The sequence below is a fragment of the Daphnia pulicaria genome, chromosome 6 (assembly GCF_021234035.1).
Source record: "Daphnia pulicaria isolate SC F1-1A chromosome 6, SC_F0-13Bv2, whole genome shotgun sequence".
NCBI lineage: Eukaryota > Metazoa > Arthropoda > Branchiopoda > Diplostraca > Daphniidae > Daphnia > Daphnia pulicaria.
Window position 1 is genome coordinate 11,682,744 of NC_060918.1, and position 17,318 is coordinate 11,700,061.

The 17,318-nt window shown below is 43.2% G+C and overlaps 1 protein-coding gene and 1 long non-coding RNA gene across 12 annotated transcripts in view; one reads left to right on the forward strand and one right to left on the reverse strand.

Moving 5' to 3' along the window:
• Positions 1-11,230, forward strand: LOC124344186 (galactosylgalactosylxylosylprotein 3-beta-glucuronosyltransferase P-like). Of its 4 annotated transcripts, XM_046797672.1 has the most exons (8): positions 1-118; positions 296-505; positions 8,994-9,416; positions 9,511-9,702; positions 10,144-10,298; positions 10,467-10,646; positions 10,756-10,866; positions 11,015-11,230. In XM_046797672.1, the coding sequence occupies exons 3-8, from the start codon at positions 9,017-9,019 to the stop codon at positions 11,126-11,128; spliced, it is 1,152 nt and encodes a 383-aa protein (XP_046653628.1). In that variant the 5' UTR covers positions 1-118; positions 296-505; positions 8,994-9,016; the 3' UTR covers positions 11,129-11,230. The 4 variants fall into 4 exon arrangements, with proteins under 4 accessions (XP_046653628.1, XP_046653626.1, XP_046653629.1 ...); XM_046797670.1 differs by lacking the exons at positions 1-118; positions 296-505 and adding an exon at positions 1,906-2,657; XM_046797673.1 differs by lacking the exons at positions 1-118; positions 296-505 and adding an exon at positions 7,100-7,603.
• Positions 5,970-17,318, reverse strand: part of LOC124344266 — a 22,956-nt gene continuing 11,607 nt past the window's right edge. For all 8 annotated transcript variants that reach the window (XR_006919613.1, XR_006919612.1, XR_006919608.1 and 5 more), the window contains 2 exons: positions 14,090-14,095; positions 5,970-5,983 (listed from right to left, as the gene is read on the reverse strand). This is a non-coding gene — a long non-coding RNA (uncharacterized LOC124344266). The remainder of the gene's footprint in view (positions 5,984-14,089; positions 14,096-17,318) is intronic.

Here is a 17,318-nt window from a genome sequence, read left to right on the forward strand (position 1 = left end):
ATTTCAAGCCTGAGCCAGCCATCATAACACCAAGATATGCAAGTTTTGCTGGTGCTGGTATTGCCACAACCTGTCATCTGCAACGATCTCAGTATCTATCACTTGGGTAATAAATTGTGTTACTTTTATTCCTGTGACCTGCTAATTATTTTTATGATGCATGACTTGCACGATTGCAGTGTATTGTAACCCTTAAATTAACCTGTTTATTAACAATTAGTGCTTAAACTAGTGTCTTATTTCCTTGTTGTTTGTGTAAATATTTATCATGACCCATTTTTTTTATATTATCCAGATAAACAGCATCCCATTGGAGAAACTACCGATGTTGATCGAGTTACAGATCTCTTCTTCCCCATTCTGTAAATGTCCTCGTGTACACCCATTTCTGTGTGGGGGTATTCACGAGTCTGAGGACCTTTTTGTTATCCCGCCTGGTGTAACATTCAACTTTCCAACAGATGGAGCAATTGTGAATTGCTGGCTTTATTTCCCAGGCGTAAAGGTAGGAAAAATCTATCTCTATTCTTCTTTTTGGCAACTTGATTTCGTTGATTATACTGTAAATCGTTAGTTTTTCGTTACTGGGTAGACTACGATTATTTCTGAGCTATGCGGTTGACTGGAACTGGAACTCTTTTCTCTTGCCGTTTTTGTTTAGGTTCAATCAGGGTTCATTAAATAACTCATTTGTAGATGATTGCAGATCAGGCCCGGTTTTATACCTCACAAATTTGTCTGTTGGTAAACAATCAATTCGAAAATACTTGAACTTCCAATCAACAAGCAAAGTGTAACTAGAAAACTGTAAGACCAAGAGGAACCTGCTGCCACACCGGCAACTCCTCGTTAGGTGAACTATACCAACCAATGAGATATATAGTGCCAGTGAGTTTTATTTTTCGGTCGAGAAACAAGTCGCAAATGGAAAGCGAAATTTCAGGTTCTTGACATGTCCGTCAGATTTTCCGCGTAACGAACACTATTTATAGATTAAACAACATCTTTAGACTATCTCTGAACTGGGCTATCTGTCTCTGTTTCTCTCCCCGTCTCGCACGCGCGCACTCTTGCATCCGCATTCCGGCACTGGTTAAACAGCAGCATTCGCCTCTCTGCTGCCTCCTTACCATATCGCTCCACTCCGTCTTCTCGTCTGCTGCGTCTAGTCGATGTTATGTTGAAGAGCCAGAGGACTGAGGCAAAAGATGCAGTCCCGTACGGAAGTTGGGAGAGCTATACTTACGTGAGCATCAGCGGATGAACGATCCGCAGGGGATATGAAGAGCTGGTCCGCAGGCAACCGGAATCGCCTGCCAAATGGAATACTGAACCGAAACAAAACGAGGAAACGAGAGAGAGAGAAACAGAAATAAAAAAAGAAAAGGATTGGGGCGTCGCAAGATGGGCAAATGGCTGCGGCTCGAGTGATATAGAAGCGCCAACTTCTCTTGTAATGACTCTGGGCTCGTGAGTGGAAGCCTAACTAGACAGTACAGAGATAATCAAAGTAATTTCATGGAAGCTAGGAGGACAATTTATGTTATTTGATATTTATTTTTATTCTCCCCTGTAGCGCCCCCCCCCCCCCCCCCCCAGTTTCTTTGTTTACAACGACGGCGCTGTTTTTGTGTTTTCTCGTGCACAGCAGGGCCCTGCTGCTGCTGTTGTCGTCTCGGCAGCACCGGCTTTTCACGGCGCGCAGTGTAGTGCGGACTCTTGATGATGCGCCGTCCTATCGTTCGTTCCTTCGCGTTCGCGTTTACGCGCAGGCGACCCTCCCCCTCTCCTATCTCGACAAGAGGGGGGAGGACGGCAGACATGGAAGCGAGTCCTAAAATAAAAGAAAAAAAGAGTCGAAAGGAAATTTTTAAAAAAAGAAAATAAAGAAAAAAAAGCAGAAAGAAAAAGTAAAAGCGAGCGAGTTCGTCTACCGTGCTCGTCAGTTCGCCTGGATCGAAGCTGCGAGTCATCCACGCTTTTATATAGACCAGCACTCTTCTTTTTTTTTCCGTCCTCCCCCCGCACACATATACTCCATTACGCTCTCTTACACTCGACTCTCTCTCCTGCTGCTGCTGCTGCTGCTGCTTCTATGCGTTTCGGGCTGTGTTGGGGTTCATTCAGAAATACTTGCTTGACATCACGCCAGTAGTGGTCGCGCTCATCGACGTTTCGGTTCGGTTCGCTTTTAGCTAGTGCTGCAATTTTTTTTCGGTGCGGATGTCGTATTAGTGCAGTGCGCTGGTGGAGCTGTTGCATCGTGGACTTCCGGTCTTTCATTGTTCCGTCCCCCCTCCCCTCCTCACCACTTTCTTAAATAGTGATTGAAATCATTCCGTCTAGAAATCCCGTCGCATATAGAACGTTTCTGTTTAACTCTTTATAGTAGGCAACAATCGCTTTGCAACTCTATAGCAGAAGCGTTGATCCCGTGCCAGTGCCAGTGAACGCTCTAGACGACACACATACCAGGACATTATAAATAGAACTCTACGCTGTCGACTTATCTTTTGTTTCTTTTAACTCGTCTTACGTTGGGGGCGGGGAGTGGTGGAGACGGTAAAAGGTCATTTGGATTGACGTCGCCTTGTATTTATTGCACGGTCGCGTTTCCCGCTATCTCGTCTCAACCAATGTTGTCATCAAATCACCAGGTACCGTACCGGCTTTCGCTTTCACGATTAATAGCTTTCTCCTTCACTCTCTTGAAGAGCTACCCTCCTTCTTCCTTGTTTTGGTTGTTGGTCTTCCTTTGAAATGGTTTTTTTCTTCTTCTTCTTCTTGTAAACGCGAAATTGTGCTGTGTCGACTTCGTGACAGAACGTAAAGCGCCTTTGACACTCCGCTCGGAATTGCCAAAGAGATTGCCTTTTCCTTTTTTTTAGCTCTTCTCGCAATTCCGAATACTTGTTATTTATTTAGCACTTTTTTTCTGTCTTGCCTTTAACCGGCTTTAGCGGTCGATGGGCTGACGTCGTGACAGCACGAGGACCGGATCTCAGACAGGAGCCAATGTTGACGCGGCGAAAGAACGGCGGGTGCTAGGGGGTTTCAAATGGGGAAGAGGAATAACAGCAACCAAAGTGGGCGTATGTAACACTTTGTTATTGCATGTCTAGGCCTATACGGCCCTCACTGCGGTACATATATAACATAATGAATAAAGCAGAGTGCAGCTGACTCTCGTGTGCGAGCTCATATGACTGTGCCATGTTGTTGTTGGCTTTTGTCTTGGCAATTTTGCTACCATCTTCAAGATGAAAATTGACATTTTGTCGGGGGGATTTATTCACGTTTCCTCTTTATTGGAGAACTCGCGTCGTGTACGTATCGCTCGAGTGATACGTGTCGAGATGACAGGGTGCGAGAGTGTCTGGGTGCATCGTGCTCAAATGAAATTAAATATGTTCTCTTAGCTTCTTATAGAAATCTTCGTACTTTCATAGGAAGGAGTGGCATCAGATGTGAAAAGAAACTAATTCCACATACAAGAAAGTGGGAAAAGCGAACGACGGAAATAGAAAACACGGCAAACAATTGGAGAGTTTTTGTGTGTTGGTGTGTGTGTGTGTGTGTGTGCGCTGTATATTTCAGTTAACGCTTGAGAGCATATCAGCTGATGGTGCACGGACGGTCGCGTTCCGAATACGAGTTGGCTCATTTTCTCATCTCCAAACTACAAACAAGAACAAAAGAGAACAGATGAGAAATAGTTTGCCCCTCTCGTCTCTTTTCTTTTTTCCTCCTCTTTTTTGTTGGTTTTTTCTCTTATAAGTTTTCAGTTACGAATATTACTTCATATCGCTTTTCCAGTCTCCCGCGCCTCTGTCATCTCCGTCTATTCTCATTCCTCTCGTCTCACCATAGAAACATTTAAATATGCCATTCGGCTTGTGCGCCCGGCCTGCTAGCATTCAGACGTCACTCAAACCAGCTGCTCCCTCCATTTCCGATTTCACGGATTCTCGGCTAACGAAAAGGCGGCGGAGGAGGAAAGTCTCGTCTGTATTGTATAGGCTGGGAAACGAATAGGCTACGAAACTCGACTCCGCCAACTCCCGCCGCCGCGCATACACAGCACCATTACGTCGAATCATTTATCCATGAGGGGGGAAACGGGGCGTTTTAGATGAAAAGAGAGGGGGTGGTTACGTCAATTGAAAAAAAGAAGAAAAAAAGGATTCAAAGAAATACAGCGGCAGGACAGGAAATCGGTTTTTATCGGAACTGGTGCAACCGACAAGCGACAACACTTGCACAAAAAGGAAAAAAGAAACGAAATCGATTGCCATCAAGTCATTGTATCGAGAAAGGTCTGCACAATAAAACTAAACGAGGATTTAGTTTGGCAATTTATTAACGGTTACATCATCGCTCAGTGTCGACATTTTCGTATCAAGTCGTACCAACCCGAGGGAGGAATATTTTATTCATTCCTCGCGCACATTTTTATTTCGTTTCATCCGTTCACACGTACGGCTATGTATTGTATGGTGATTATACTGATTGGTATAGTGTATCAAGAAGACAACACAGAGCCTCTCCTCCCCTACCCATGGAAAAAAAAATGAGAAAATGCTGCAGCGTGCGCGTTCGGCATACCGGAACTGATGACTTGATGCAATCATCATCATCCCCTTATTTCCCAATTTTCTGTCTTTATCTCTCTCTCTCTGTGTCTGTCTCTTTCTTTCTCTCTTTATCTTTCTTATCTTTCTTTCTTTCTCTCTTCGTCGTCGTCGTCTGTGTATCCAGCCCGACGACTGCAGAAATCACAAGTTCTTTGTCCTGCTTCCCTGTAAGTCTCTGCTCGTCGTTTTATTCCTCGTCTTTTGTATGGAGGGAAGCAGAAACGGTCGACTTGATTCGGTTTACACCGGTCATCCAATCATGTCGCAAAGTACGTGAGCACTGTATACTGTACTACGTAGGAGGACTGCGTGCTTTTCGTGCTGAAGACAGTGCATCTTAAATAAAGACATGAATGATGGAGGAAGATAGTCGTCGAAAATCCGGGAACAGAAGGAAAAGTTTGGCAACCGCGTGGGCTGGGATCACAGCACGGAACCTTTCCGGCTCTCACAGGGACTCCTAAATATATTCCGCAGAGACAAATGGAGAAAGAGAGAGAGAGAGATAAACGCACAAATTTTATTCATTCATTCGAATCTAGCATTCTTGAAAGGTACTGGAGCAGAGATTCTGTCGCTTAGCTACTAACATTGTATAGAACTTTCTTGGTTGACTTTTAACTTTTTGTGAGGACAAATGTCCTGCGCTCTGTTATTGACTCGACTCTTTTTCTGGGTATTAGTTTTGTTTTCGGAATTGACTTGTGTTACACAAGAAAAGTTGACACGAACATCCACATATATGTCCGTCTGCAGTAGCTCCAAGCGACAGTGATGCGGCGATACGCCGAGTGTTTTTTGCGGTTGAACGAGCCCTGACTTTTTACACGGACATATTCGACTGTCGCTTGATATCACGAAAGGTTTTTTCGGTAAGGCAAAATAGCGTTTAACAGAAACTCCAACGACCGCTCTGGCTCACGTTTCCGCTCGGCTACACTCTCGTCTTCGTCTTGTCAGGAAAAAGTGAATCATTCTGACAAATAGGGGCTACAAAAAAATCTCGGCCGTCGTGACCCTGTCCGCTCCCGCAAACAACTATTTGTTTTCTAGGCTGATAAGGCTCAAAACTTTCGTTCTCGCGTGCTCGTTCTAATTGTTTGGTGCGGATTACATGTTACTCGAGTACATACTACTACTTGGAAGATTCGTGGCTTACTGCAAAACGCCACCCAATTTTTCCAGATCGCGAAGCCCCGATAGGCTAGCTGTGTTGTTCCCATTCTCGCGCTGCGAGGTCGTGGCGTGCCCATTATTCTTGACAAAATCGCCCTTTTGCAGTCTCTTTCTCTCTCTCTCTCGCCCCCGACCGATAGACCGTTCGAGCATGTCCTTTCACACATTTCACTCTGAGCTCTTATTCATGCCCCTCATTTTCCCTCTCACTCGTGTGTTACGGGTCGATCAGTTTTACAGTTTGGACAGAAAAAAAGAAAGAAAGAAATGCGTACCGCTTGCGGTTTTCTCGGAACAGACTTGAGTGTTCTTTGTTCCCACTTGAATGGGCAAGGCATATTGTACTAGCAATAAACACACATAAAGCCGGTCACTTCTGACAATCTTTTATGAGAAATATTTGCCGCGTTTGACCATTATTGTCGTCAAAGATCAATATACACTCGGAGGGCCAGGCAGGCCAGGGACGTCAAGGGCGTACAGAGTTATATCGAGTTGCGTTCTCTTTCACTCTTGTCGTATAACGCGAAGTTCATGTGGGCCTGTACATTTTCGCACGCACCGCGTGACATTCTTCTCCTCTGGCCGACATCCATCACCTGTTGGCTAGGCTGGGTCCGTGACTCGCTAAAGACTAAAAGAATCGGCGAAAGGGAGGGATGAAACCCCGAAAAAAAAATGACCCCGAAAAAAACAAAAACAAAAAAACAATTACTTTGTTCGTGAGTGATACCCGTCAAGGTATTCGGGCAATCACAAATAAAAAAATCCCGCCTCAATTTTTACAAATAATCCGGATTGCGTGATATCTGTTACGTGCTGCGGCAGCTCTGGTGGATTCCAAGAATCCATCTTAAACCACCTTGTAAACAAGATGTAATAATTCCACGACTTTATCGCGACCGAGATAATTTCTATTAATGTAATCGCAGACTTTTACTTGCATGGTCATTTTCGCTTCGGGTAAGTGGAGAACAGAATCGTCCTCTCGATAATCTACTTCTCCATTACTGATGGAATAGATTGAAGTGATCCTGGTCTCTTGATGCCGCATCCTTCTTCGACTTAAATAAAAAGAAAAAAACTTGACGACCGGATGAGAAACGAGGAGACGACTTGAAGACAATAACACACTGACCTGATTCACAGAAAGCTATATAGCTTGTTTTGATATTCGTCCGCTGTATCATGTGATTTTCGCCGACCTTCATCTGGCCGCTCCCATAGTGTACGCGCCGCTCCTCAGTTAGACTTAGTTAGTTGGGTTCAGTCTTTGAACTCGGTCACCTGGAACCACAGCCAGAAGAGAAAGTGTCTTTGGTTTGGGTTTTTCTTTTTTTCCCGTTGATGTCAGCTTCACGTGATTCGGCTTCCTCCCTCAGCGTGTCTGCAACCCACGCTATATACACTGCCTGATTCTAAAATCTAGACCTGTCGTGGCCAAGGATTGTTGTTTTTGTTTTTGTTTTTTTTCTCCCTTTTTTCTTCCCGCAATAAAACAGAGAGCCACTCAACATCAGTTTGACGTCATTACATGAAATGTGATGTACGGCTGGTTCTTGTTTCCAATCGGCGCTGCAAAACCAATGCCAATTAACCGCATGGGAAGAAGAGTCGGCAACTAGATCAAGGTCTTGCCACTTGGAGCCGCAAATAATCAAGATTGACGTTCAAAACACAGACATATACTAGAGAAAGGCGCAATAAACAAATGGCAAAAGGGAGGCAAAGGAACTATGTGGGAGCTCCTTGTGCTGCAGAGTCGTCTCTCGTGGAGGAATAATCAGCCAAAAGTAATTAAAAAAGGTTGTTAGCGTCAAAAGTTTAATTTCTTACTGACAATTTTTAATTGGAATGAGTCATTTTGGGATCACCGTGCAGATACTTCAAAGATAAGGAAATTTTCCTTAATAAAAAAATAGTTGTAAGTGTACGGTATTCATTTAAGATAGCATTATTGTTTGGTTGTTGGGCGCACTGCATCAGTTGATTTGTTGCGTCATTAGATTATTGTTTTGCGGCCCATCTGTACCAGGCTATCAGTTGTTTAGAGTAAACCGTACGTGCTGTCTGAGAGCTGACATTGAATTGTCTTCTCTGTGCAACTCGTATCAAGTGCTGCTGCCACAGTACATTCTGAATACTCAGAAGCCTTATCCTCGGGGGAAATCTAGATTAACATCCGAAATCAAAACGAGAGGCAGACACCAAGCTAAACCCAAAAAAAGAACGCCGGAAAATCAACCGAAAAAAAAAGAACTTTGTTCCCTTGTCTGTGTGTTTTTCCGTCTTTTTAAAAAATTCTAAACAAACAAAAGATTATAGAGTTCGAGGGGAAGTACTTTATACCTGACTCGATCTGATAAGAAAAGCTCAGCGGCTGCCTGATGAGTCGCTGCGGTTCAGTTGCTTCGTAAACCCTGGCGTCGAGTGTGCAAGCTCTCCTTAAACTGTCCGTCTTTCGCTTCCAAGTTGTAAGAAACTCATTTTGCTTTTTTCCTCGGCTTTCCTTGTTGGCTTTTTCTTTCCCCCCATTCGTTTGACTCAAGAGCGGTTTGTGGGCAACCCCGTGACGGTAGTGGTTTTCACGATACGCGCCTTTGAGACAGCTGTATACACACGACAGTATAGTACTATATGCAGCGTGCAGTCCCGATCAATAGCTGGGTGTAGGGGTGGGTTGAAAGCGAGCACGAACGAGTGGAGTAAAACTTTGATCGAGCTGGACATATTCTTGTTTCCTAGAGGGACAAGAAAAGGTTACGACGTCCATTGATCAAACGGTATTGAATCAACACGTAGCGTGTAGTGAACGTAAACTGAAACCCAACAAAAAGGTTATATGGTGTTGCTGGCGGAGGAATGCATTCACTTTTACTTCGTAACGCGTGAATTAATGCCATTAATTGTTTTAAAAACATGACGATAAAGAAAACTTTGTGTCCTCTTATGTGTGTTGTTTCGTCCGGCTCCATGAATAAGATAAACCCGTCATATGACATCTGTGACTCATTACTTATGAAATGCTATCTAGCTTGGAAAAGCGATTAAGCGCATAGCAATTGCACAATCCCACGCACACGTTTTTTTTTTCCCCATAGAGCGTTTTTTTTTTGCTATAACTCTATTTCTCTTTTCAATGTTCTGATGAATCAATTATATTTTGCTTCGTTTGTTTTACAGAATCATAGAGACCGAGGGTGAAGATGGTTCCGCGAGCGCCGCTCTCTAAACTGGCGGCCGGCCTTTTCTTCATCAGTTTCCTCATTTATCTAGTCATCATCACTCGGCTGGAAGGCGGCCAGTTTGGCCATGTTGCTGATCCGGCTTCCTTCAGTTCCCGAATGCTCATGAATCATCCGGCCAGCGGTTCGGGAGATGGCAGCATTCTACACGAAACCATCTCAAATTCAGGTGTCATCACTGCTATTGACAATATGGTCAACCAAATCGGCACGGCAGGGACGGAACTGACCGAAAATCGGGTCAAAGATATCAGTAATGAAATCGCAAAGCAGATCGCCGATTACGTCGTCCAGAAACTCGGCAAAACCGCCACAAACAGCAATGTGTGCTACGGATGCTGGAAGCACGGCAACACCACCGGTATCCAATACATTCTTTAATTTTTTGTTAAAAATCTAATCTATCTAGAAAATCACGCTAGATATTTAATTAGAGTCCTCCTCCCTATTTCTAGATTTGCCCGTTATCTATCTGGTGACACCGACTTACAGGAGACCCGAACAGATTCCGGATCTGACACGATTGGCCCAGACGCTGCTCAACGTGCCAGCCGTCCACTGGATCGTCGTCGAAGATAGCAGCACTCTCTCCCCTGTCATCGCTTCCCTTCTGAAACGCTATGGAATACCACACACGCATCTTAAAGGTATATATTATAAGGCTGTGCTCCATTTACTCGAATGCTCTAAACTTAATAGAAGCATTCACTTGGGAATTAAATAAATTTGGTTTGCTCTGGCGGAACATGGGGAGGCAACTCCACCTATTTATCGATAATGTGGGTAAACGAAACGGAGCACCGCATATGAACAAAGAGGGCGTTTTTAAACGACATCTGATCCTTGCCCGAGTTAGTCCACAGCACCGAAGGCTGAATGTATACATGCATACACTGTTTGCCACATCTTTAGCAAACATTTGGTGTCCTTCGTACACCGTTATCCGTTAAGATTAGAAACAAAAAAACTGATATAGAATATTGGGTGTGACGTGTGACGTGTGTTGTGAGAAAAAGCGTAAACATACCATCTTGTTGGTTTTTGACTTTTTTCTATGTCCAATGCGGTTCTCTTTTGTGCGATTTCAGCTCAAATGCCTGAAAAATATAAAAAATCGAAGCTCAAGCCACGAGGGGTCGCCAACCGAAACGCGGCGCTCGACTGGGTGCGTAGCAATTGCAAATCGGGCGTGGTTTACTTTGCGGACGACGACAACACCTACGACATCAGACTTTTCGAAGAGGTATTTGAATATAATTTGTTAACATTTCGTGACACGTCAGAGTTGTTTTTAAAAATTACGAATGGTTCTTCTCGACGCCGACTCTCGACATTTAATCCACGCCATAACACATTGCCTAATAATAACACCTCGGTGTCGGTTTTCTTCTTCGCCAAAACTCTCCGACAGATGCGGTTCACCAAGAAAGTGTCGATGTGGCCAGTGGGGCTTGTGACTAAAGTTGGCTTGAGCTCGCCCGTCGTTAACGATAAAGGCGTCGTCGTCGACTTTTTTGACGGCTGGATGGCCAATCGAAAGTTCCCCGTGGACATGGCTGGATTCGCCGTCAGCGTGCAGCTCGTCCTCGAGGTATCAATCAATGACTCTTGAAGCCAACTAAGCTCTAATAAGCTAATGAGTACGACGTGCTCACCACTTACACACCAAATTCTTGTTTTTTTTTTTTTAATGAATTTAGAAATCCGATGTGTACATGCCTTACGTTCCCGGTCACGAAGAGGACGGCTTCCTAAAGAAACTCGATATCACGCCCGCTGATATTGAACCAAAAGCGGATCGGTGCACTCAAGTGCGTATAAATACAAGACCCTCATTTTCTATCCCCACTATACTATATTTAATGAAAAAAGCAATATCGCCTTTTTCTCTTCTTATTATTCGGCCGACTAATTTAAATAATGAATTTATGTCCGATCGCGTGGACGCCAACCAACTAGATCTTCGTTTGGCACACGCAGACCAAATCCAACAGCCCGGCTAACAGGACAACGGCGGCCGGAAAACGGTACAAAGGAACGAACATCGACATCCTCCAGGAATGGGTCGTCTGAGATTGGCGCTTCCCGGTGCCGCCGAACTCAAATTGCTGCTCGCGTGTTTATCTGAATGTGTGAGTGTGTGTTAGCGTGTGTGGGTGTGTGTGTGAGTGTGAGTGTGTGTGAGAAAAAGAAAAGTTGAAAGAGAAATCATCTTTTCCATATCTCACGGAGGTGATGAAAATAAGACCGTCGTGACGAAGAGAGAGAGAGAGAGAGAAAAAGGGTATACATGGTATATATACGAACGAGCAGATTTTGTGCGTGATATGCGGTTTCCAGATTCTATCTGATGTCGCAAAAGCAGACCCCCTCCTCACTATTAGCCCCATACCAAATCCGCAGGAGCAAGCCATTCGTCTTCCCACTGCTCTCTCATTCTCTTTTTATCGATTCTTACATATATATACGCTGCCGTCTCTCATTCACTTACGCCCTGTATCTTTTCTCGTTCCGCTGTTCTTCCTTTCCATGCATCCACCATATCTCATTTAAACTGGAACTCGGTCCGTCGGGGGGTGGGTTTCCAATTTTTTAACTCTTTTGAAAAAGAAATTAATTCATCCTCTGGTTCCTTATTGAATAGCCTTTATATCTTGTACTATAAACTCTATCTATCCTTGTAGCTCTTCAGCCATGTCCTCACATCTTCAATAGATCCCCCCCCCCCTGTCCCTGCTGACACTGCAGTACTTCCCATTCAACCCCCTTTGGAACATGTTCAAAAAGTGTCTCCTCCTTCATCCCTCTATTATTCAGTGTGCCTATACATGTACATATTTCCCTACATGCAGTTTTGCGACATTTTTGGGCTTCTTCTTCTTTTTGATATGACAGTATATCTACCTGTAGTCTTATACCAATGCATGATATTGAAATATATTCAAAGTGAAGCTTGGAATTCACAATCCAAAAACACCTTCCGGTTGCATTTGTATCCTATAGTATTTTTTTTTTTTTTTTTTTTTCAATATCAAAAGAATTTGGGGTTACAAGGAGTAGGGAGGATTGAAGTATCATGTAGATTATTCTCTTTTCTTTTGACTTCCAAGAGGTCCGGTTCCTGGAGGATCTTATTGTGGCGGTTTCGGTCGGAGGGTTTTATTTTGTCTGTGATAGGAAGGCTTTGAAGAGATCTTGATGAGACGAACTATTAGAGCTATTACATACGAAAATAATTCCATGTTAAGCGCTGCGAGAAAACCGCTTTTATCGTTTTTCAGCGGTTTGAATTTTAGGGTGGTCGATATTTAATAATTTCTATCGATATCTTAAGCAAAAAGCATGCCAGAGAAGGAATAGTGTCGTCTGCTTCGTTTTGTTAACAAGTTCGAAATAGAGACGAAGAAGTTTAACATTACAAAGAAAACTGAACGAAAACTTTTTGGGAAACGTACGTGGCTACAAGAAATAAAAGCCCAACAAATAAAATTACATAAATGTGGTCGTCGTGTTATCAACTCTGATCGCGTCTCGTTATAGAATCGCTTAATTCACACTCCATGCTCTTTAGCAGGTAAATAAAACTAAGAATACTAAGAGAATGATTATGGGAACTTAAATAGAACAGTTAATCTCATCCATATTTGTTAAATGTGACTACATTGACTAGCATTTGTCATGTAAGCCCCTTGTCAATTCATGGCAGTTTGTTTGCACTATGTAAACTTCGAGTACATATTTTCCTTTGTGCAGATTTGAGGCCTGAGCCAGCCATCATGACAACACGCTATGCAAGTTTTGCTTGTGCTATTATTGACGTGTCATCAACAACAATTTCAGAATCATCACTTGGGTAATGATTTGTGTTATTTTTAATCCTGTGACAGTCTGCTAAATATTTTAATGATGCATGACTTGCATAACTGCAATGTGTAACATGGATACCTTAATTCTCCCATTTTTTTTTAATTAGGTTACCCACTGTCTTATTTTCAACTATTCCTTCCTTGTTGTTTGTGTAAATATTTTTTGTAACCCATTTTTTTATTTTTATTTAGATAAACAGCATCCCATCGGAGCAACTACCGAAGTACCGATGTCGGTCGAATTACGATCTCTTCTTTTCCTTTCTGTAAATGTCCTTTAACCTCGTGTACACCCATGTGAGTGTGGGTGTATTCACGAGGACCCCCTTTTTGCTATCCGGCCTGGTGGATTCAACTTTTCAGCGGATGGAGCATTTTTGCGGATGCCTGGCTGTTTTTCCCAGGCTTAAAGGTAGGAGAAATGTATATTCATTCTTCCTGTTTGGCCATTTGTTGTCGTTGATTATAAATCGTGATATCTGGAGTAAGATTATTCCTGAGCCATGCGGTTGACTGGAACTGTTTTCTCGTGCCGTTTTTGTTGACTCAGCCGGGTTTTTTTTAAAATAAGTCATTTGTAGAACGGCTGTAGATCAGATCAATTAAATTTCAAAATATTTTAAAATCACTTCAAGTAGAGTGTAACTAGAAAATTTTTACGACCGAGAGGGACCTGCCGCCGCCGCCACAGCAGCAACTCCTCTATACGTTATACTGCTGTATAGAACAATGTTGATAGCTAGGTTAGGAATGAGGAACAGCAAGAAAGATCAAGGAGTTGTCTTGATGTTTTCCCGTTCGTTTGCTCCCTCTCTCGAGAGCTTGCCGCCGCCCGTGATTGAGCTTTTGAGTCCAAGTTCTACTGATCTTGGCAACTTCCTTTGATTTTTGATTTTCTTATTGTTTCTTTTTCTTGTTGCACACAATTCGAACTGAATCTGGCGTTTATATCGCGCGTGCAAGAACAGCAATAGCAAAGCTCGTGCATGATTCGTTTAGTACTCGTATTGATTTTGTTCCCGTTGCGAGCGCGTCTCTTGCTTTGTTGTGTGTCGTGCCGAGTTCCGACGATGACGGTGGTATACGTTGATAGTGGAAAGGGTCTGGCCGCCACAACAGTAGGATAATGTAAAAAAAAATTGGAAAACATCGTTATACCATATAATACGGACGGCTTTGGATCCCACTATATCATAATTGGCTACTACTCTACTAGATGATATTACAGAACTGGTAGTAAAGTTTTTTGTTTTCTAGCGACAATATTATACCAGCCCAAACTCTGTATACTTATGTACTCAATGCCTTCTTGGCTTTTCCCCTATTCACCGCCAGCAGTAGTACTTGTAAAACCCGTTTCTAAAGAGTATAGTTATATGGGGGATTGAGGCAAAAAGCAAAAGTGAGGCGGACGACCAGACTGTACAGCCACCGAGCGCGAGTTGACTTTGCTGGCTTTCATTTTCTGATGTTCGATTCAGCGGGAGCGTGAACAATACGACGGCGAATATCCGGTGCAATTGGTGCTACCAGTCAGCACTCTTGCTGGTATAGTAAAAGTCGTTGCCTTCTCCAGTGATCCTTCCCTTATCTATCCTATACTGGCCGCTTCTTCTTCTCTGTTCCTATAAAACCCGGCTCCCCCTCCCGCTTTTGTTGATTCTCCGCCGCACAGACAAGAATAAAAGGCGAAAATATCATCAATGCGTCTTTCCGTACTGCAAATTCTCTCTCCCTGTTCCGTCGTCTTTTATATTTTGCCTGACTCTTTGTGATATGGCGTTCTGCTGCCCCATCTGTAGTTCGACAAAGAGAGCTTAGCAAAGCGGCGATAGACAGACTAAAAAGAAAGAAAGAGAGGGGGGAATCGACACAGATATACATATTCAGCAGTATTGTATTGCAGTAGTCAGTCTTAGATTTCCTTTCTAAAACAACGCGAGGTCATGCTGCAAACCTACAATCCTAAATCTAGAGTGTAACGTATAACGAAGGTTACATGCTTTTTTTAATATTCACAAAAACGTTTTTTGCTGCCAATGTGTCTTTTTTTCTAATTTATTTCAGCGTATTCGTATTCGTATTTGGGGTTGCTGTTAAGTGGAACATTATATAGAACTCCTCTCGCCAATTGTGCTTAATGCAATATACCGGTATTCTTTTTTCATTTTTGGAATTTGTATAGTTTCAATCCCGACTGTTCAATGTCTGATGGGTTACACCCCGATGACTAAGATAATATCTGTGCGATTCGGTGAGAGGCAAAAGAAGTGAGCGGAATTTTATCTGTCTGCTTTGATTTATAAATGTATGAATCCGTTTATTTCAGTCAGAGAATTGTTGCGATAGTAAAAGCTCCCAAAAGGACGAAGGCCAAAAAGAGAAACACTAAGCCGTCGGTTCGGTAATATGTTGATTGCAAATCGGGCAACGCTCTCTGTCTCTTTTCTACATTATTTCTCTGCTTTTCCTATATAGTTTATTCCCATACCCGTGGGGTCCTATTTTGGAACCCAGTCTTTCAGCGGAACTGTCGTCAGTTGCTAGACTAGAACCATCATACTGACAGAGCTGAACAAGCTCATCCGAAAAGTTCATCCATGTGTTGATATCTCGGCCGTCTTTTTCGGCAGCCGTGAATGATTAATGGCGCGTTCGTTCCTTCCTGTCGCTTTCCGCTGATCGATTGGAGTCAAACTCTTGAAATGTTCGAATTTGCACGAAAAAAAAAAACGCGTCGCGTTGCGGTAGCTCGTGAATCCGACAAAACGACAGGCAGGTCCTTCTTTTATCACACACTGCATGGCCTCTCCATGAACTCTAGGGCCTTGTCAATCGAATCCATCCGATCTTGATCCGATGCCAATCCAGCAGTCTCACGATTCCAGGGCGATTCAACCGGCATTTACGTCAGAACTTCTTTTCACGAATGAGCCGTTAACTACCCGAGCGAAGATCTTCCATCTCTTGGGCCATCTCGATCAAGCTCAGAGCGCTTCTCGGTTTTCATCGATCAATTTCTGAAGGGATGAGTATACCCTCTTGAAGTGGCTCGTTGTCGTAATATGAACAGCGTGTAATAACTCGCTCCAGGTTTTGGCCTCTAAACACCACCCAGCCCACCCCCTCCTTCGAGCGTCAACTAAAGCGGTTAATCGATCACGATCATGTTCAACCAAAGCCGGCGATGCATACAAGTATAAAGACTAGGCCATGATGTAAGTACTGTACTTTCTTTTGCGTTATTTAACGAAAAACAACGAGCCGACCTTCACGAAAACATATTTCAGAGCTCCGACACCGGCAGGACGTTGTTTCACACATAGCAATTGGAACCGAAATATACATGGCAACAGCTGAAAGTATACACCAATCTAGTATTAATAGAAAGGGAAAACTGGATTTTTAAAGCCAAAAACTCTATTTCTTCTTGGGTTATAATGTAATTGGAATTGATCGTCGGACGATGGGACCACGCCCCGGAGGCGCAGTACCGCAACTCGGTCACAAATCCTCAGCGATGTGGGTTACAGCGTTTCAAGCTATAAGCCAAAGACTGCTATATATTTTGCCAATGCTGTTTCTCCCAAAGATATTGAACTCACGAAGCAACAGAACTATAAAGCTAAAATAACACTTGAAGATCACTGACGTAAAAGAAAAAAAAAGAATCACCCACGGTTATTCTGTTTTCGGTTTACCATTGGTAAACACCACGCTCGATCGATACAATTCTTGTTAGCGTGTGTGTCTCACCAAGCCACTAGTTAATCTAGAGAAGCCTGCCTTTTTTCTTACTTTTTGGGCGGCGACAGAAGGACTATTGAAACGATGACGGTTCAATCAACTCGTCACTTCCTTCCATTGAGTAAGAAATATACCGAGACGCCCGAGACGGTTCCATCTACGGCCACTTCGTCGTCGGCAGTCATCGCCATATCACACACTTTAGACGAGCGAGAGAGAAAAATATAACGGGAATTGGAAGAGAAAAGAAAAAGAACGAGAAAGAAAAACGAGGTGAAAAGTAATCATCGTCGTCGTCAAATGTAAATAAAACCTATAACTGTAATGGATCTTCAAAGGGATCTTTTTCTTTTCTCGTCCTTTTTTTGTGTGGCTTTCCTTTCCACATCGGCCTTCAAACACAATTTGTTCAAAGTGTATTTTTTTCCCCGCGATGCTGGGAAAAATAGAACTACCATGAAAAAATTCAATGGAATTGTCAAATGTGATCGCTCGAGGAGAAACGGCAACACCCGAATGCCCGAATCCTATAGCGATGGCATTCTAAATGATTATTTTGAGATGAGATGGCGGTGGCCTGAAGGACGGCTTGTAAAACAATTCGGAAACTTACGGTATTATTCTTCGACGAAACATGTTAGCTATTCGCT